The sequence below is a fragment of the Sinohyriopsis cumingii genome, chromosome 7 (assembly GCF_028554795.1).
Source record: "Sinohyriopsis cumingii isolate HCF-2022 chromosome 7, ASM2855479v2, whole genome shotgun sequence".
NCBI classification, from domain to species: Eukaryota; Metazoa; Mollusca; class Bivalvia; order Unionida; family Unionidae; genus Sinohyriopsis; species Sinohyriopsis cumingii.
Window position 1 is genome coordinate 75,012,020 of NC_142967.1, and position 20,813 is coordinate 75,032,832.

The 20,813-nt window shown below is 37.0% G+C and overlaps 1 protein-coding gene across 1 annotated transcript in view; it reads right to left on the bottom strand.

The window, feature by feature from the left end:
• The window catches only part of LOC149795528 (protein BCCIP homolog), a 35,444-nt gene that overhangs the window by 12,068 nt on the left and 2,563 nt on the right, over nucleotides 1-20,813 (bottom strand). The window contains exons 2-4 of the mRNA XM_089965335.1: nucleotides 11,906-11,980; nucleotides 6,757-6,837; nucleotides 2,764-2,859 (exon numbers count right to left, since the gene is read on the bottom strand). Of these exons, the coding sequence (XP_089821461.1) occupies nucleotides 2,764-2,859; nucleotides 6,757-6,837; nucleotides 11,906-11,980 (252 nt within the window). The remainder of the gene's footprint in view (nucleotides 1-2,763; nucleotides 2,860-6,756; nucleotides 6,838-11,905; nucleotides 11,981-20,813) is intronic.

Here is a 20,813-nt window from a genome sequence, read left to right on the forward strand (position 1 = left end):
TTGGACTGGAGTCCGTCAGTGAAACGTAGCACAGAGAACAAATTTTGTGTTTGATTCTGGATCGAATGGATAGCCAGTGTAGGGTACAGAGCAGCAGGGAGGTGTGCTCTGATCATGGTACTCTAAGTATGATCCGAGCAGCTGTGTTTGAACTTTTTGAAGTTTCTGGAGTAGATATTGAGATGAACCGGACAGAATTGAGTTACAACAGTCCAGTCTTTAAAGTACTGATAAACACACAAGTGTTTTAGTGGCATCAACTGAAAGATATTTGCAAATGGAGCTGATGTGTCTCAGCTTAAGATATGCAGCCTTGCATATGTTCATGACATGTTGGTGCAATGTGAGTACTGTCCAGAGTAACACCTAGGTTTCGTACTGACTGTGTGAATTTAATGTTGGTGTTGCTGATATTTATTGTTTGAGGTAAAGGATGTAAATGAGAAATTATCTGTGCTGTGATCAGAATGGCCTCAGTTTTATCATTCATCTGCAGCTTGTTACATGTCATCCGTGATTTCACATCAGAAATGCACCTCTCTACACCTTGGATGGTAGCATAAACTCCAGTTGGGTGGCTAGATTTGTATAATTTGGATGTCATCAGTGTACAATTGGTGAGACACTGGATGATGATCTATGACACTTGAGAGTGACTGAGTGTACAAGATCAAGAGAACAGGTCCAAGAACAGACTCCTGTGGAACACCACAACACAGATCAACTGGGCTGGAGTGTATTCCATTTGCAGATACAATTTGTGTCCTGTTGACCAAGTAGGACTTGAACCATATTAAGGCTGTATCATGAATGCCAAATACATGCTGGAGACCTCAACATAGATTAACTGATTAACAATACAAAGATCATCTGCTGCTTCTTAAATATCTGCTGTGTTCACTGGCTCTGATCTGTTTAATATGCTTTGAAAGTGCTCCTTTCATACTGAGATCTTCTGTCCTGGTTTGTTACCTTAAGTGTCTTGTGATTTTATAAAGGGTCTTCATGTCCTTCTTACCTACTGCTTCTTCTGCCTTTGTTGCATGCCCTTCATTGAACTGTATCATTGTTTGTTTTTTGGTTCTATTTTTCATGTCTGTCCCAGTCCTTTTCTTTTTCTGCATATTCTTTGACTATCCAGCTATTGGCAATGATAGAGTTCGATTGGAGGAATTTACAGTTCCAGATGAAACCTGATGACCAATCACTGACTACTTGTCTTGCATTTCAAATCATGGTAACATTCACACGAATAATGATATTTGAATTAATGGAATACAGCTGTAAATAGACCAGGAAAAGAAGTTCAATACATAGAGATCTTCAGTAAGTCACTTTCCTGGTGTCCAAGATTTTGTGTAATATTATTTAATCAAATTCACTGTGGTGTTGGTTATATGAATATGTTTGAAACTCTGAATGACAAAAGAAGGGTCACAGTAAACATCAACAGCAAGTAATTCCAACAGAAATGGGACATGTACACAAAAAGAACACATAAATAATACACTGTTTGGATGTGATAAATTTGCCAGACCAGGAGAAAATATCTGCAGCCACAAATGTGGAACTGGAGTTCTCCATTTTTTAACAACTGTTCTAGCGAACGTTTAAACTTATGAAACATGAAAATTTTATATCATGTCTGTCTATTCTTCTTACACAAGCAATCCTATGACTGAAATTTGCACAGGTATGCAATTCTGAATGCAAACAAATTACAAGAAAATAATCACTTTTCTAAAAAAAGAATCAGATATACATGCAACAAGTATAAAGCTTACTAAAGACAGCCATGCTGACCTGCAGATCATTGTTCAACCATGTGGGTTTTGTATTCGTCAATACTCAAGGCAATCAAAATGATGAAGGCAAACCAAGATTGAAAAGTAGGTCACAATGATCTACTTGCAATAACCAACTTTTGGCATGTTGTCAAGTGCTCCTCAGGATAAATGCACTATTATCATGACTGTACAGCAGCAGTGTCAAAGAAACAGACCTAAATATAATAAATGGTAAGTCACAGTGACCTACAGTGTACATTTGGCATAGTGGTGAAGTATTCCTCAGTATGTATGAACATGTGTGTGTATGTGATTTGGATTTTTAACATAGCTTTAACAATTTTTCAGCCATATCACTACGATGTCTGCAGTGTGACAGTTTATAGTGATGTCTAGCTCTGGGGCATCATGCCGCAGACATGTAGCATGATGTCCCACCCAGTCACATTATCCTGACACCAGGTCAACCAGTCCTAAGACTAACCTCTTAATGCTAAGCACCAAGCGAAGCAGCTGTTAGTACCATTTTTGTAAGTCTTTGTAACATTTGTAGTTTCATGACCGCACAAGCAACAGTGCCCAAGAAACTGACCTAACCATAAAAACAGTACAGGGTCACTGTGGGATGAACTGTAGGTGTAGTACTCATTTTGTACTTGTTCCTCTCCTTGACTGCTAAATTTAATTGACCTAATAGTTTCAAAGTATCATATCTGAATCTGGTGTTTTAAACTTGTACCCGAGTTTTGTAATAAAAATATTTAGAAAATAGGAGTGAGTTAGCTCAATTGGAAGAGCATTATTAATGGGCTGTGGGTTTAATATCTGCACAGGCCAGCCTGGGCTCACTGCCTTAGTATATCCTTGGGAAGGCACATAGATTCTGTTTTCTCTGCATGACATAGCCAGTAATGTCTTTAATGTGATGTTAAACCCTATAAAAAAAACCCCCATGATCAGGATATTAAAATCATACCTGTCTTTCTGTTATATTTATCACAGTTGTGACAGCCATCACTGTGTCATCATCTTCCTCATCATCTACTTCCTCATCCTCTGGCATAATAGTTTGCTGAAATTATTCAATGTAAAACCCATATATAAATAAATATATATATATATATATATATATATATATATATATATATATATATATATATATATATATATATACACACACACACACACACATAAGCACACTCAGATATAGTACTACCTCTTTAAAATATTGTACATGGGAAACATCTATTACACTGCATGATAATGAAATCACCTTGTTATGAAATACATGAAATATATGATGCATATAATTCCCCTACAACAAACTGAAGTGGGAACCCTAACCACACCTGCCACAAAAATGAAAGTGCTATAATAAAGGGTCTTATAGTGACAAAATGCTGTTATTTCACTGATGCCACCAAAATAAAATTAAAAGATTCAGTCACTAACATTACAGTATGGTATACTTTCCACAAGATATGAACTGTTGTTGTTGCTGTTGTGGGGTTTAACGCCATTTTTCAGCACATGATAGGCTTTGCATGGCAGCCAGTATTAATGATGGAGGAAGAACCCTGGAAAACCCCGGGAAGAACCGCTGACCCATGAGAAGCTACTGGCAAGCTTTCTCTCATACCCAAATTAGCCCAATCCGAGACTCGAACCCACGCAGACAGAGGTGAGATGGCAGTGATCCATAACGGAGAGCGCTTTAGACCACTCAGCCACTCGGGCCCCCGAATATATGAACTAATTACCAGAATCTATTTGTAACACTGAAAAAAACCTAAGATTTTTTTCAATTTCTTTCAAACAACTTTAAGGAACATACTTTATAGAGCGATTAAGTTATCTTTCCTAAGCCTTGTAATTTTTCTGATAAATCCAGCAAAAAGATAGACATCTATATCAACAACCAGTCACAATGTGTTTTAAATCATAAAATGGAAGAACTGAAGACAAAAAATGGTTGTTTTGGAGCAATGTATGTTCAACACATCTTTTGTCTTCTTTTACACAAGAACACGAGACCGGCACCAAATACTGGAGTGATGTTTTTCCTATTCCAGAGAGGTTAACTGCAGCGAGGGCTTGGAAGGCTGTGCCCACATTATGATCGGGTAAGTATTAGTGAATAAAAATATTATTTATTCAAATATTTGTTTCTTCTTTAAATATGATCCTTAATCATGATAAGTTTAGTATAGAGTGTTACATCCCCTCACTCTGGAGTCTGCCATGACTTGAGTTTCCTAATGTATCTGCAACAGATACAAATCTGATATGAGACAGACTATGGTTAGAATACTGATACAAAAAATATGCAACTTAAAAAAAAAACATGTTCCCTCCCACGAATCCTTTAGAAAGCTACTCATTACAATGCTGCCAAGTGACATGGGAAGGTAGCCTGTAGCACTGCTGAAATAGGCCCACATGGGATGATAAATCTCTGGAGAATGTCCTCTCTCACCTACATCCCATGGCTTGGATCATATCAGCTGGGAACAGCTGCAATCAAATGCTAGACTGCTGGTAACGGTTCTAACCTCATGATCTGATACGTATATGAAATTATCTGATCTTTGAATAGTTCTGTGTAAGCGGAGTGGATAGCCCAACAGATCCAGGATAACACAGCTACATCAGAAAATACAGTCCCTTCCTTCTCTTGAGTAGTAAGAACAAGCAAGATAGCTCTCTCTCTCTTCTGTGAGACTATGGAAAACCAGGGGCCTTAACTCTTCTAATCACAATGCAGAAAGCTGGAAATGAAACTCATCAAAGGTCTCATGGATGAAATTCAATACTTGGTAAAATAATGCTGCAAAAGCTGAGGTTTAAGAGGGAATGAAATCAGGGACATTAGCTCCTCTAAATAATTGTGTGGAATGCTGGAAAAATCAAATTCATTCAAGATCTCTGCAATATAAATACAAACTTCGGTTGAAAAGCAGCAATTCTTGGTAAAGTTATGGGAAAGTGAAATCAGGGACCATAACTACTCTAAATGATTGCCTGAAATGCTGGAATCCAACTTTTTCAAGTTCTGCATATATTAAATTTGGTTGAAATCCATTAAAGTTGTGCTTTGGAAACAAAAGTGAGGAAATATGGGGGGCAATAACTCTCATGAATGATACAGTGGGTTGTAAAATCACTCTCAACCAATGTCTCATCAATATAAAGCTGGATGCTAAATTTGGTTGAAATCCAAGAATTACCATCGTAAATTCGCGAGGAAGAACAATCATAAAACCACTAAAATGATATCACCAAAGGCTGGAATTAAAATTAATTCAAGGTTTAAGGTCTAATCAATATCAGGGTGCATGCTAAACTTGCCTTGAATCACACATTCCCTGTAAATTTATACTTGGGAACCAACACCAGGAAGATGGGAAATAATGTTCCATAACTCCTGCAAATGAAATTCAAAAATAACCAGACTCAGTCACTGTCTCACTGACATCAAGATCCATGCCAAATATTGTTCAAATCCAACAATCCTTGGTGAAACTAAGGGAATGGTTATTTGGGTTGAAAGTCTTGCAAACGTCATGGAATGCTGAATATTGAACTCATTCATGATATTATCAATATAAAGCCACAAGCTATAATTGGTTGAAATCCAATAATCCTTGATAACTTTAAGCTGCTGAAATTAAAATGATGATGACAGGCAATCAGTGGCCACAACTCCTATAAATAAAGATAAGTAAGAAGACTGAAAAATCAAACACTTCTCAGATATCATGAATATAAAGCTGCATACAAAACTTCGTTATGGTATAACTATTCCCAATAAAGTTATTTTGTGAAAACCACATATTGATGGGCCGCAAGCCAGACAAATGGACAGTCAGATGAATGGATGATGTGACTACTACATGGGCCATTAAGCTAGGCACTAATAAGACCCTAAAGATTTATCTACTTACACACCTTCATTCCAACCAAAATATTTGAAGTCTTGGTCCTTGAATGGTATCAAAGCTGAATGACATAACTTATGCACCAATACTGTGGTACATGCACAGAACCATTCCTAAACATTTTTGTCCAAAACTGACAGTTAATACCTCTCATATGACAATGTCCAAACTATTATGTAGATTCTAAATCAAACAAAGAAAAGGTCTGAATTTTATTTTCCTGCAATTCTGGTCTCCCTAAGGCACTCCCATATGGGAAGCAAAATCCTGTGCATTTTAAAGGAATCAAACTGCTTAGAACACTGATTGACTGCACAGTTGGGATAACATTAGAACACTGGTTGATTGAACAGCTGGGATAACATTAGAACACTGGTTGATTGAACAGTTGGGATAACATTTGAACACTGGTTGATTGAACAGTTGGGATAACATTAGAACACTGGTTGATTGAACAGTTGGGATAACACAGTACATTAAACAGAATCAAGGAGATGAACATACACTGAGACATACTGATAATCATGTTTATTTTTGTAAGAACATGCAATATGAATATTCCTCTAAAACATGTTTTCTGAATTTTAAAAGTTAAAGTTCTTTATTCTTTTCATTTCTCTACAGAGAACTGATTAAAACTCCATTAAACATTATGATAGGAAATATTTGAACAATTATTTTGTCAGAACAAAATCTACTGAAATGATTTTGTTTCAAGTAATGCACAGAAGCTGTCAAACCATATCAAGACAGAGAAACACTGATTCTAATCATTTCCACTTAGGATTAAAATTTGAATTATGTCCCATTACATACCTAGAATCACTTTTCAAAGCTAAAAGGCCAGTAGAGCTAAATAAAGAAACCTGCCTATTATTAGAAATAAAATATATTCTTAGTAACAGTGAGTACACATCATGCTGTAGGTTTGTAAAGGAAAACCCTCCTGCATTTTTGTCCTTCCCCAGTTTCAAGAATCTGATAATGTGAAGAACTCAACAGTGTCTTTGTTCATGTAGGTGATCAATTACCTTTACAACACTTCCAATGTAATTCTGAGAGATAATCACTTCTGTTAATTCAGATGTATTCACATGGGACTTCAGAAATACCTGCAATAAAAACAAGGGCAGAGACACAGATTAGAAACATTCCAAAAGTTTGCACTATCAGAAAGCTGTTGTGTTGCTATGTGTTGTTATTATGATCTGTAACAGAACATGGTCTGAGGCTTAAGTTCTCTTACCACCTACATGATTACCATGGTCCAAGGCTTAAGTTCTCTTATCACTTCCATGATTACCATGGTCCAAGGCTTAAGTTCTCTCATCACTTCCATGATTACCATGGTCCAAGGCTTAAGTTCTTTTATCACTTCCATGATTACCATGGTCCAAGGCTTAAGTTCTCTCATCACTTCCATGATTACCATGGTCCAAGGTTTAAGTTCTCTCATCACTTTCATGATTACCATGGTCCAAGGATTAAGTTCTCTTATCACTTACACAATTACTATGGTCAAGGGCTTTTTAATTCTCTTATCACTTATATTAATACAGTCAGTGTTTTAGTTCTCTTATCAATTCTATTATATCTAAATAATATTACCTATATTATTATTACCATAGTCATAGGCTTTAGTTCTGTTATCACTTATATTATCACAGTGGGTTAGAGGTTTTAGTTCCTTTATCACTTACATTATTACATGTACCATGGTCAGGGGCTTTATTATCTTATTACTTATATTATCACAATGTTTAGGGTCTTTAGCATCTTAATTCTTAACATTAGTGTTCCATTATCACTTGGAGTATTAAAATGGTCATGGGCTTTCGTTCCCTTATCATTTTATATTATTAAAATGGCCAGGGGTTTTAGTGCTCTTATCATCTGTATTATTACAATGGTATTTGCTGTAGTTATGCTATCAATTTTTATAATAGTTTGGGGCTTAAGCTCTTTTACCACTTAAATTATTAACATGGTCAGAGGATTTAGTTATCATAACAGTTATATTATTGTAATCTGTTCATTTACATTATTACCATTGTATGGGGCTCTATTTCTTTTATCTCTTATATTATTACAATGGTCAGCTGTTTTAGTAACCTATCACATATATTAGTACCATGGTCAAACTTATTTTCATCACAAAAATATGTTGTAGTTTTCAAAGTACCCAGTACTGGGATGCTGAATGCAAGGCACTGGGTCACCTTGCAAATTCAAATACATTGCAATATCATGATTTTCAGAAAATCTTGTCAAAGGATAGAATTGCTGGGTTGCAAGAATTAATGATTCTTTTCAAATGGGTCACAAGACGAAAGTTTGAAAAGCACTGACTTATATTATTACTATGGTCAGGTGGCTTCTGGTTCTGACACATAACAGTAAAGAACAAGGTCCTACAACAATGTTTTCATAGTCAAATGCAGGGTTTATTTGCCAAAAGTTAAAAGCAGATAACAAATATAGAATGCACTTGATTGTGGACTTGATTAACATAGAAAAATGGATCTGACTGTACCATGCTTACACAATCAGTTTTCAATTAAAAAGGAGAGCTTTTCTTCAAAACATATATTGTTTTACTATCCTTGGCATTATTAAATGTTAAAACACCAATCAACAATGGCATTCAAAATTTTCAGATTGTGATTCATTTACAGTATTTGGAAATTGAAATAAAAGAGCTTATACTGTTTTTATGTAACACATTATTTTTGAGGCTGTATAAATTATGTAAAGGATGAAATTTCTTGACAAAATGAAGATGCAAGATGCACCATTTTGCAATACATTAAAAGTTAATTAGTTTGAAAATAAAAATGTCTGAGAAAGCATGGAAACATGAAAGAAAATACAAGGATAATGACTAAAGCCGATCATGCCTAGTGAAGCCCTATTCTGGTCAATATATATACAGGTAGGGACCAGATGAAAAATTCCACATTGTAGCCTTTTATATATATATATATATATGTGTGTGTGTGTGTGTGTGTGTGTGTGTGTGTGTGCGTGTTTGTTCGTCTGTTGATGAGGACCACTCTAGTCACCCAGCTGGAGGGACAGGTTCTGTTCTGAGCGTGCGCAGTGGCTGGTGAGGCCAATCCTTGCACAGACTGTTCATCTGCATATGAGACAAGGGATGAATGAGACATCCCCAGGAGGGTTAATGGCACACAGTTTTCTGGCTTGCCTCTTCAGCTCTGCAGATTCACACAACTTGGAGTCTTTGTTCATGGAGGGACACCAACTGACTCGATCACTTGCTGTTTGCTCTCAGGAATAAGGGTTTATGTTAAATGCTTTCAATGCAGCTTTCAGATTGCCTTTTGAAGCATTTCTGCTAACCTCTGTGGGATCACTGTCCTTTCTGTAGCTCGCCATATAAGAGTCTCTTAGGCAGCTGGTGGTCTGGCAAGCGTAAAACATGCCCCACCCAGCATAGCTAGGACTGCATCAGGATGGTGTAAATTCTGGGTAGATCTGCTTGAGCAAGTACCTCAGTGTCTGGAACCTTGTCCTGCCACTTGATGTTGAGGATTTTCCTGAGAGCTGTGGTGTGAAAGTGGTTCAGCTTCCTGGCATGGCATTGGTACACTGTCCATGTTTTGCATGCGTAAAGCAGTGTGGAGAGCTTTCGTTTGGTCTGGATGCTGATGCCTCTTCTATTTCAGATGTTGGCACATATCTGATGAAAGTTGAACTGGCTCTGGCAATGCAGTGGTTCACACATTTCAGGGGCCGGCTGATGCAGGACTTCAGTCTTCCTGGTACTGATGGTCAGACAGAAAACTTGTGCAAGAGCTGGAGAACTTGTCAACGCTATGTTGCAGGTCGGCTTCTGAGCCAGCATTGAGGGACTATTCATCAGCAAATAAGAATTCCCTGATGGTGTCTGTCATAACATTGGTTTTCGCCCGAAGCCTCCTGGTGCTGAACGGTTCTCCATCTGTATGGTACCTGATGCTGACTCCAACATCTCTGTCTCTGAAAGCATTAGTCAACATGGTGGAGAACAATAGACTGAACAGTGTCGGTGCCAGAACACAACCCTACTTGACACCATTCATTACTGGGAATGGCTCAGATGTCTCTCCATTATCCTGGACCTGCAACTGCATGCCGTCATGGAAATGCTGCACGATGGATATAAATTTTCTCGGGCATCCATACTTGGCCATTACCTTCCACATGCCTTCTCTGCTGACAGCATCAAAGGCCTTTGGCAAGTCGATGCAGATGGAGAAGAGGTCAGCATTTTGCTCTTGGCACTTCTTTTGTAGCTGCCTCGCAGCAAATACCATGTCAATGGTCCCACGTTCTTTTCTGCATCCACACTGGCTTTCTGGCAGGAGTCCTGGTCAAGGTGCATAGTGAGGCAGTTCAGTAGGATTCTGGTGAGTATCTTTCCAGCGATTAAAACCAAGGATATACCCGTGTGGTTGTTGCAGTCCTGGCAGTTCCTTTGAGCTTATGCAGGTGGATGATGGAAGCATCTCTGAATTCCTGGGGGATCGTCTCTTGCTGCCACATCAGTAAAAGCAGCTGGTGGAGCCTTTCTATCAGAGCTGTGCCCCTTCCTTGTAAACTTCAGCTGGGATGGAGTCTGAACCAGGAGCTTTGCCACTGGAGAGCAGTTGTTGTTGTTGTTGTTGTAGGGTTTGATGCCATTTTTCAGCACACAATAGGCTATACATGGTGGCCAGTATTAATGGTGGAGGAAGAACCCGGGAAAACTCTGGAAAGAACCACTGACCCACGAGAAGCCACTGGCAAGCTTTCTCACATACCCACATTGGCTGAATCCGAGACTCGAACCCACGCAGACAGAGGTGAGATGGCAGTGATCCATAATGGAGAGCGCTTTAGACCACTCGGCCACTTTGGACCCCGAGAGCAGATGTATCACCTTCTGTGTCGCAAGCAAGGTTGGGGGATCATCCAGTACTTTGCTAATGGGCAACTGGGGGAGACGACCGATGGCTTCATCGTGATGGATGAATGGCGATTCAAAAAACTCTCAAAGTGTTCAGCCTAAAGTTGAAGACACATGTGTGTGTGTGTGTGTGTCTATATATATATATATATATATATATATATATATATATATATATATATATAATATTCTAATTTTTATGAATTTGTATGGATGTAAATGGTTATTTGATTCTAAGCTGGACTTTTTTAAACATCTATAAATTCTGATGACTACTTTTGTTTCCTTGTTTCCAGGTCATTTTATGTGAAGTTTTATCTATATCAATGCATTACACCATTATAAAGACAACAAGCCCCCACCCCCACCTCTGTGATTTCTGACCAAAATGTACAAATCCCCAGATAAAAATTACCCATTAGAAGTTAATACAATGTAATTGCACAGACTGTCCTGTACTCCAATATTCTCTCCTTTTGCTGAAGACAGCATATGGCAGGCTTTACAAGCCAATCTTCAGAGTGTATTGCATTTCACTTCGATAACATGTTCTGGCAGCTGTTAAAGGACAGGGTCATATCACCAGCTGGGGATATCACTAAAAGGTTGAGTCTGCTTTTGAAAGATTGAAATGCGCAGAAAGCACGAAGAAAAAACGCTATAACAATATGTGCCATGTGCAAGAGTAATGTTAAAAATAGGAATAACCTGTTTTAAACATCATCAAATTTTTAAAATTAAAAAATAATCATGACAAGGTCCTTAGATGCCATTACCCACTCTACCATATATTGCTACATAACAATCAACCCTCTTGGCTAACAAAGATGAGGCTATGTATTTTGATGCAGAGAAGAGGCTAATGAAAGAAAATGTCCTTCAACCTAAAAGTGAATGCTTTTTTAATGAAACCTACTGATATGATGACAGAAAGAAAGCGAATTGGAATGATAAGAGTTATATGATCATGGTTGGGTATTTATTGATGTATAAATTGCTATCTAATCACTCACAAAGATAACGTAAAGTCCTTTAATTTGTGAATGATTAGGTAAAACTTACACATCGATAAACCACGATCCTTTAATCCGACGATATATATATATATATATGCAGGGACAAGATGTAAAATTCCACAGTGCAAAGGGACAAGATGAACAATTCTAAAGTGCAGTGGAGTTGTAATGTTCTATATTACATGCAGTAAGTGGAGTTGTAATGTTATAAATTACCTGCTTCAAGAGGTTTTTAATCCCATGGAAATCGCTATCTTCTGGTACTCTGGCCTCAAAATCTACCTGCACTTCCTGGAATTATAAAACAACAAAATAAAACAAGTCTTAGCAAACTTCTCCATATCCCACAGTCTATAATATTAAAGCTCTATATAAAGAATATATAGAATTCATTTTTTTCCATAATACTTAAATATTTTTAATGCCAAGAATCTAAACAAGGCCTTTTACATCTATTGTGCAAAAAAAGAAAATTTGAAAAATTTGTGTGCAGATCTACATTTAGCAAAACTGTGAACATGCATATGACATTTTTTGATTTTACAATCATCTATGTTATAGTTTTTCAAATGGCAAAACATATTTACCTTTCCTAATGTATAAAATTTAGGGACAAAGAAATCCCAATACAACTGTCTGCAAACTTAGGGTTTTGGTAGAAATATGACATCAACTTCAGTTTCTGGAGTCAGCCAATTAACTATTGCATTTTCAACAAAAATCCAATTATACCATTTTTATGTAAGTCTTTGACACATAAGTCTTTGCTATGACTCAGTAGGGATTCGAACCCTCAACCCTCAACATTGGAGGTGGATGCTCTAACCACTTAGGCCATCAAAGCGGTCACAATGTCACCAAAAATGGCTATGATAATCAAAAATTTACCAACAAAATATTCTGTGATAAGTCAAATGGCTCAGACATGACTGAATGATTTTAGGCTGTGTCCTTGTACCTATGACCCTTTAGGCTGTGTCCTTGTGCCTATGACACTAATATTGCATATTTAGGCTGTGACCTTGTGCCTATGACCCTTATATTGCATCTTTAGGCTGTGCCCTTGTGCCTATGACCCTAACATTGCATCTTTAGGCTGTGTCCTTGTGCCTATGAACCTTTTATTACATCTTTAGGCTGTGTCCTTGTGCCTATGACCCTATTAATGCATATTTAGGCTGTGTCCTTGTGCCTATGACCCTAATATTGCACATTTAGGCTGTGTCCTTGTGCCTATGACCCTAACATTGCATCTTTAATCTGTGTCCTTGTACCTATGACCCTTATAGTGCATCTTTAGGCTGTGTCCTTGTGCCTATGACCCTTATAGTGCATCTTTAGGCTGTGCCCTTGTACCTATAACCCTTATAGTGCATCTTTAAGCTGTGTCCTTGTGCCTATGACCCTAATATTACATCTTTAGGCTGTGTCCTTGTGCCTATGACTCTAACACTGCATCTTTAGGCTGTGTCCTTGTGACTATGACCCTATAATTGCATCTTTAGGCTGTGTCCTTGTGCCTATGACCCTAATATTGTATCTTTAAACTGTGTCCTTGTGCCTATGACCCTCATATTGCATCTTTAGGCTGTGCCCTTGTGCCTATGACCCTAACATTGCATCTTTAGGCTGTGTCCTTGTGCCTATGACCCTTATATTACATCTTTAGGCTGTATCCTTGTGCCTATGACCTTAATATTGCATCTTTAGGCTGTGTCCTTGTGCCTATGACCCTCATATTGCATCTTTAGGCTGTGTCCTTGTGCCTATGACCCTAACATTGCATCTTTAGGCTGTGTCCTTGTGCCTATGACCCTAATATTGTATCTTTTGGCTGTCCTTGTGCCGATGACCCTTATATTACATCTTTAGGCTGTGTCCTTGTGCCTATGACCCTAATACTGTATCTTTAAACTGTGTCCTTGTGCCTATGACCCTTATATTACATCTTTAGACTGTGTCCTTGTGCCTATGACCCTCATATTACATCTTTAGGCTGTGTCCTTGTGCCTATGACCCTTATATTACATCTTTAGGCTGTGTCCTTGTGCCTATGACCCTAATATTGTATCTTTAAACTGTGTCCTTGTGCCTATGACCCTCATATTGCATCTTTAGGCTGTGTCCTTGTGCCTATGACCCTAACATTGCATCTTTAGGCTGTGTCCTTGTGCCTATGACCCTAATATTGTATCTTTTGGCTGTCCTTGTGCTGATGACCCTTATATTACATCTTTAGGCTGTGTCCTTGTGCCTATGACCCTTATATTACATCTTTAGACTGTGTCCTTGTGCCTATGACCCTAATACTGTATCTTTAAACTGTGTCCTTGTGCCTATGACCATTATATTACATCTTTAGACTGTGTCCTTGTGCCTATGACCCTTATATTACATCTTTAGGCTGTGTCCTTGTGCCTATGACCCTTATATTACATCTTTAGGCTGTGTCCTTGTGCCTATGACCCTAATATTGTATCTTTAAACTGTGTCCTTGTGCCTATGAACCTTATATTACATCTTTAGGCTGTGTCCTTGTGCCTATGACCCTAATATTGTATCTTTAAACTGTGTCCTTGTGCCTATGACCCTTATATTACATCTTTAGACTGTGTCCTTGTGCCTATGACCCTCATATTACATCTTTAGGCTGTGTCCTTGTGCCTATGACCCTTATATTACATCTTTAGGCTGTGTCCTTGTGCCTATGACCCTAATATTGTATCTTTAAACTGTGTCCTTGTGCCTATGACCCTCATATTGCATCTTTAGGCTGTGTCCTTGTGCCTATGACCCTAACATTGCATCTTTAGGCTGTGTCCTTGTGCCTATGACCCTAATATTGTATCTTTTGGCTGTCCTTGTGCTGATGACCCTTATATTACATCTTTAGGCTGTGTCCTTGTGCCTATGACCCTTATATTACATCTTTAGACTGTGTCCTTGTGCCTATGACCCTAATACTGTATCTTTAAACTGTGTCCTTGTGCCTATGACCATTATATTACATCTTTAGACTGTGTCCTTGTGCCTATGACCCTTATATTACATCTTTAGGCTGTGTCCTTGTGCCTATGACCCTTATATTACATCTTTAGGCTGTGTCCTTGTGCCTATGACCCTAATATTGTATCTTTAAACTGTGTCCTTGTGCCTATGAACCTTATATTACATCTTTAGGCTGTGTCCTTGTGCCTATGACCCTTATATTACATCTTTAGGCTGTGTCCTTGTGCCTATGACCCTAATATTGTATCTTTAAACTGTGTCCTTGTGCCTATGACCCTAATACTGTATCTTTAAACTGTGTCCTTGTGCCTATGACCCTTATATTACATCTTTAGGCTGTGTCCTTGTGCCTATGACCCTAATATTGTATCTTTAAACTGTGTCCTTGTGCCTATGAACCTTATATTACATCTTTAGACTGTGTCCTTGTGCCTATGACCCTAACATTGCATCTTTAGGCTGTGTCCTTGTGGCTATGACCCTAATATTGTATCTTTAGGCTGTCCTTGTGCCGATGACCCTTATATTAATCTTTAGACTGTGTCCTTGTGCCTATGACCCTTATATTACATCTTTAGGCTGTGTCCTTGTGCCTATGACCCTAATATTGCATCTTTAGGCTGTGTCCTTGTGCCTATGACCCTTATATTACATCTTTAGGCTGTGTCCTTGTGCCTATGACCCTAATACTGCATCTTTAGGCTGTGCCCTTGTGTCTATGACCCTAATATTGCGTCTTTAGGCTGTGTCCTTGTGCCTATGACCCTTATATTACATCTTTAGGCTGTGTCCTTGTGCCTATGACCCTAATATTGCATCTTTAGGCTGTCCTTGTGCCGATGACCCTTATATTAATCTTTAGACTGTGTCCTTGTGCCTATGACCCTTATATTACATCTTTAGGCTGTGTCCTTGTGCCTATGACCCTAATATTGCATCTTTAGGCTGTGTCCTTGTGACTATGACCCTTATATTACATCTTTAGGCTGTGTCCTTGTGCCTATGACCCTAATATTGCATCTTTAGGCTGTGTCCTTGTGCCTATGACCCTAATATTGCATCTTTAGGCTGTGTCCTTGTGCCTATGACCCTTATATTACATCTTTAGGCTGTGCCCTTGTGCCTATGACCCTTATATTACATCTTTAGGCTGTGTCCTTGTGCCTATGACCCTTATATTACATCTTTAGGCTGTGTCCTTGTGCTTATGACCCTTATATTGCATCTTTAGGCTGTGTCCTTGTGCCTATGACCCTTATATTGCATCTTTAGGCTGTGTCCTTGTGCCTATGACCCTTATATTGCATCTTTAGGCTGTGCCCTTGTGCCTATGACCCTTATATTGCATCTTTAGGCTGTGTCCTTGTGCCTATGACCCTTATATTGCATCTTTAGGCTGTGTCCTTGTGCTTATGACCCTTATATTGCATCTTTGGTGCAAAGACAGTTTCTTTCACAGCACCCAAAGAACACATAAAAGGACACTATTTATACTGAGCACATCCCAAGCTTGTTGAACAGAGTGTGCTCATTTTCAAACAAGTATAAAATGGTCAATTTCATTGGGCAAAATAAATGTCTGATTTTAATTAGCTTGGGCACCAACCAGGGGCACATGGTCAAAGATCATTGACAGAAACTGTAAAGAAGTGGACATGAAATATTTTGCAAACACACTGATGTATTTTTTCCAAAGTTGTGTACAGAGGGGGAAAAATGCAGACTTTAATGTCAGAAATAAATTGGAATGGGAAATGGATACTTGAGCATGAGGACTTTAGTAAGGAAGACTCAAGACAGGAAAGGCTGATAATTATGATGTTTTTGGAATTTGTTGTATTTTGGTTAAGTCTTAAACACTAACAAAAATCAAGACTATTTGTCCAAATGGGAGTTTATTCTCTAATTCTACCCATTAGCAGTTACCATCATGTAACCAAGGTACTACCTGTGGATACAATTCACTGAGATGCATACATATGGCTTTTTTTCTGTGCTATTCAGAGGGGAAAAGACTTGCTTTTTTTTTTACAACATCCTCCAAAATTGATGACATACCCCTAAATTAGAAAAACATGGCAATAACTGTAGTGCCATCTAGCAAGTGGCATACAGTTCCGATAAATCAGCAATAGATGATTTTATTACTTTACTGCATCAGCTTATCATTTTTGGTTGTTAAAGGGAGTATTACATGTAAATTAATAGAAGAAATTCTTGAATATTAAACACATCGAGATTTAAATACAAGCATTACATCTGCAAGTTTCAGTCTTGATTTTCTTGGACACCAGTTGCAGTTTTACATCTGTGCTGTATCTTCCTGCCACAAACCAAAAAATACAAGACTTAAATTTCTTTCACTTGCTACAAAGACATATTAAGTATATCAATATCAAGTTAAATGCTTCTTTTATATAGACTGGCTGGGACGTTTGGAAATGAAGCATGACTCTGAAGATATCAGAGGATGGAAATGCTCTCAAAAACTTATATGCCTTCAAGGAAACAATTATACCTTTGCTAGAATCCCCACCCCATTTAAGTCTATGTATATACTAATCTGTTACTATGGCCCGTCTGAAGGGGAGACATAACTGCTATCTCCAACGCTGATAGCGTTGCTGTGCTTAGCTTAGCTGGGAATGTTACGCTCAAAACAAAATTATCTATCTTGGAAAATGATTATTTCCAGTCAAAAAAGTAGTTATTCTACAGAACCAAGTGATATTGTTTTGAAAAACGGGTGAAAATATAAAGAATAATATGTTATATGAAAATGCAAAATGGTGTGTTTAAGATTTTGCATTAATACGTCTAATATATATATATATATACACACATGTATATGTAATTTATGAGCATATCATTGTCTTGACTGTAAACCAGATATCAATAAAAACTGTGTAAACCAAATTGTTGTGATGACTATTACCTGAATATAACTTTTCTTTAACTTGTATTTCAAAAGTAATTAGTACAATGAATATTTTTATCTCATTACATTCAAAGAAGTATTGGAATATTGTCATTTGGTCTTGTACATTATATTCTACATTATTGTTTTAAGAAAAATCAAAACCTGGATATCTTAAATTGTTTCTAAGATACCAAACATACTCCAACTTTTCAACAATATCAATTTTGCTCCTTCACTTATATGACTTTGAATATACTTCAAAATTGGAATGAATTTGTCAACTTTTAATATAATATTCATTTTGTATCTGTTAGTGTGAAATCTTGCATACAACAACATACAGTGGGTGCTATTGATTTATTTATTTATTTTATACTTACATTTATCTTTTGTATTTGCTGCTTTATTTGAATAAATCACTTTCAAATTGTGAAAAGACCACAAGAAATAATGACATAATATTAACATCTTGAAGAAACAAATAAAAAACTGACAGTGGAAGAGAAGTCACTGAACTTTTATAACTCTATGGTCTTAAACTATGTAAGAGAAAGATGCAAACTTTTAACAAGAAAACTTTTCCCCCTAGAAAACAAAGTGAAAATTTAAAAGGAACTTACAGTATTGTGAATTATATCCAAATAGTTCTAAATGTTATATCACAAGTCCAAAAGTACAGTATATTCCAGATGAATTCCAACAGACTTGAATGTACTGATGTACCAATAGCCCTGATGTATCACAGTGATGTAATACAGAATGTCTTTGAATGAGTCATCAATAATCCCAAAGTAATATTTTTGTTAACAAACTCACTCACTTCTAAATTCCAATAAGTAATTCCTCTCAAATTGTAACTATTAAATAGAATTAAAAGTGATTCCACAGACTAATATTAAAACATTAATAAATACTTGTTTACTTAATCATTAATATACAGAATATCACCTGACATATGACACAATAAAATATCCCCCAACCGAAAAATTTCTATAATATTGTCAGCAAGTTCTTTTTTTAGAACACTCATAAACAAGGCTAGGCCTTGAACTCAATTTTTAGTAAATGTATTGAAGAAAATGACAATAGTCGACAATAGTCAGGTAGGCCAGAAATAAATCTCAAACATTTGGCTGGAATGCAGTGGAAGTGAGAAGGCCAAGATCAGTTAAAAGCATTATAAGAATCTTGAATGAAATGAAGCTATCTAAACATTCAACATTAGTATATTTTTTATTGTTGCATTCAAGAAACATGCTTCAACTTAATCTGGTTTCAACCTTCCTGGCTTCCATTGCATTCCAGCCAAGTGAACAGTAATGATCATCGGAAATAAAAAACACATTTGTTTTGGTTTCTGTCAAAATTTGAATTTATTAGAAAAAAACATTAGAGTTAGGACATACTAAAGCATCTATATGGACTGCCAAGTGTACGAGATATTCCTGAAAATATGACTTTCTTTCCAAAGTTAGGTGACCTTAGAATACACTACATGTATTTAGGCAGCAAGATGGCAACCTAAAAACACAAATATCAAGGGAGGCATCCTACACTGTAGAACTATGGTATAACCTAGTTCTACAATGTAAAATGTATCTTATTTATGTTTAGGTGCTACAGATTACATGGCTTTGTGAAGTGTGTTCCAATTTTGACTGACAACAGAACACACTCGGCAGCACATAATGAAGCTTTTCTACAAATTATGGTCATGTTCATTTAGGGGGATTACTGTACATACTCGCATATAAGCTGAACCATTTAGGAAATAATTAAGGCCTGGAATAAGGGGGTGGGGGGGAGATGTCTACCCGTGGGCCAATGTCTAAACTTGACAGTTTTTAGGTCTTTTTGTTGACTAGTGTAATGGCTGTAAATCTTGGGACATGAAAAAAAATATTTTTTTCCATGTCCTAAAACATAAGCATGTAACAAAAAATAACTTTTGGCAACCTGACAATTATTAAACTGTTAAAGTACTATGATTGATTTTGTTATTATTCTGCATGATTATTTTTGTGCATATTTTCTGATTTACGAAATTAAATAAAGGTAAATACAGAATTCATAATTCATGGGCCGGTTGAGTTTACCTGGAAGACCAGACTAAACTATAATGTACAGTACTTACACAGTGCAAAGTGTGCATAGGGTCACTTAAATCCTTATTTATTCCCAAATATATTAGATGCAGATTTTGCTATATTCATTGATTCGACCAAATTGCATTCTTCCAGATAACATTTCAGCTAGTCCTTAATAGCTGTTTCATTTATGTTGAATCACATGCTCATGAGTTACTCATTTTCAGTGCTATAAGCAATCCTACAAATTGAGGTAATATTTTTAAAAAGGTACACACATTGAATTGTACAAGGCACATAACCAGTATAATTTACATGTTCATGAAGAGTGGTAATAATAAAAGCTAAAATTCTCATGTAGATCAACTAAGATCAACATCAATCAATTTTTGTTTTGTGTTTTGGCTGAACATCATAACTTTCCACATAATGGAAAGCCTGATGTTTAGGCGTCTCCTGTGTTGGTAGTTGGAACATTTGTCTTTCATTTTGTGACAGCAGTATAGGCCAGTTAATCATTAAAACCCCGAAACTGGCTTGTGTTATGAAGGAATTTTGACCGGCAACTATACCAGTACATTGATGTGTACTTGTCTTTTTATTCAATAATACACACATTAGCATGATTACTTTAGTTTTGTAAAACTGGGTGTAAGGCATACCTGTGAACTTTTCAAAACCCAAATTGGGAGACTGAATAAAAAAAAAAGAAATTGGAACCTAAAATTGGGAGGTTTTTTGTGGCATTTTTAAAGCCTTGTTTTCACTAAATATTGATTGATCTTCCTGGTCCAATATGCGTGAAATTTGCAAAAAGGACGTGCCCTATTTTCTTACTGTATTCTGGTCAGCTGTGGCCAAACTGCACAACAGCTAAAGATTAGTCTTAAATAAACAAGCAAGAAAGCCAGCACGACTAATTAAGTGTTAATCCTTATCGATGCAACTGTTTTGTGAAAATGACTGGCCCTCCGTCATAATTCAAAGAAACCACGTTCTACACTATTGTGTGTTATGCAAGCACCAGCACTTGATTAGCAAATAAAGGATTACCAATTTTGTTAACTTAAGGTACTTAAATAGGCAACCACATGGTACCATACATGTG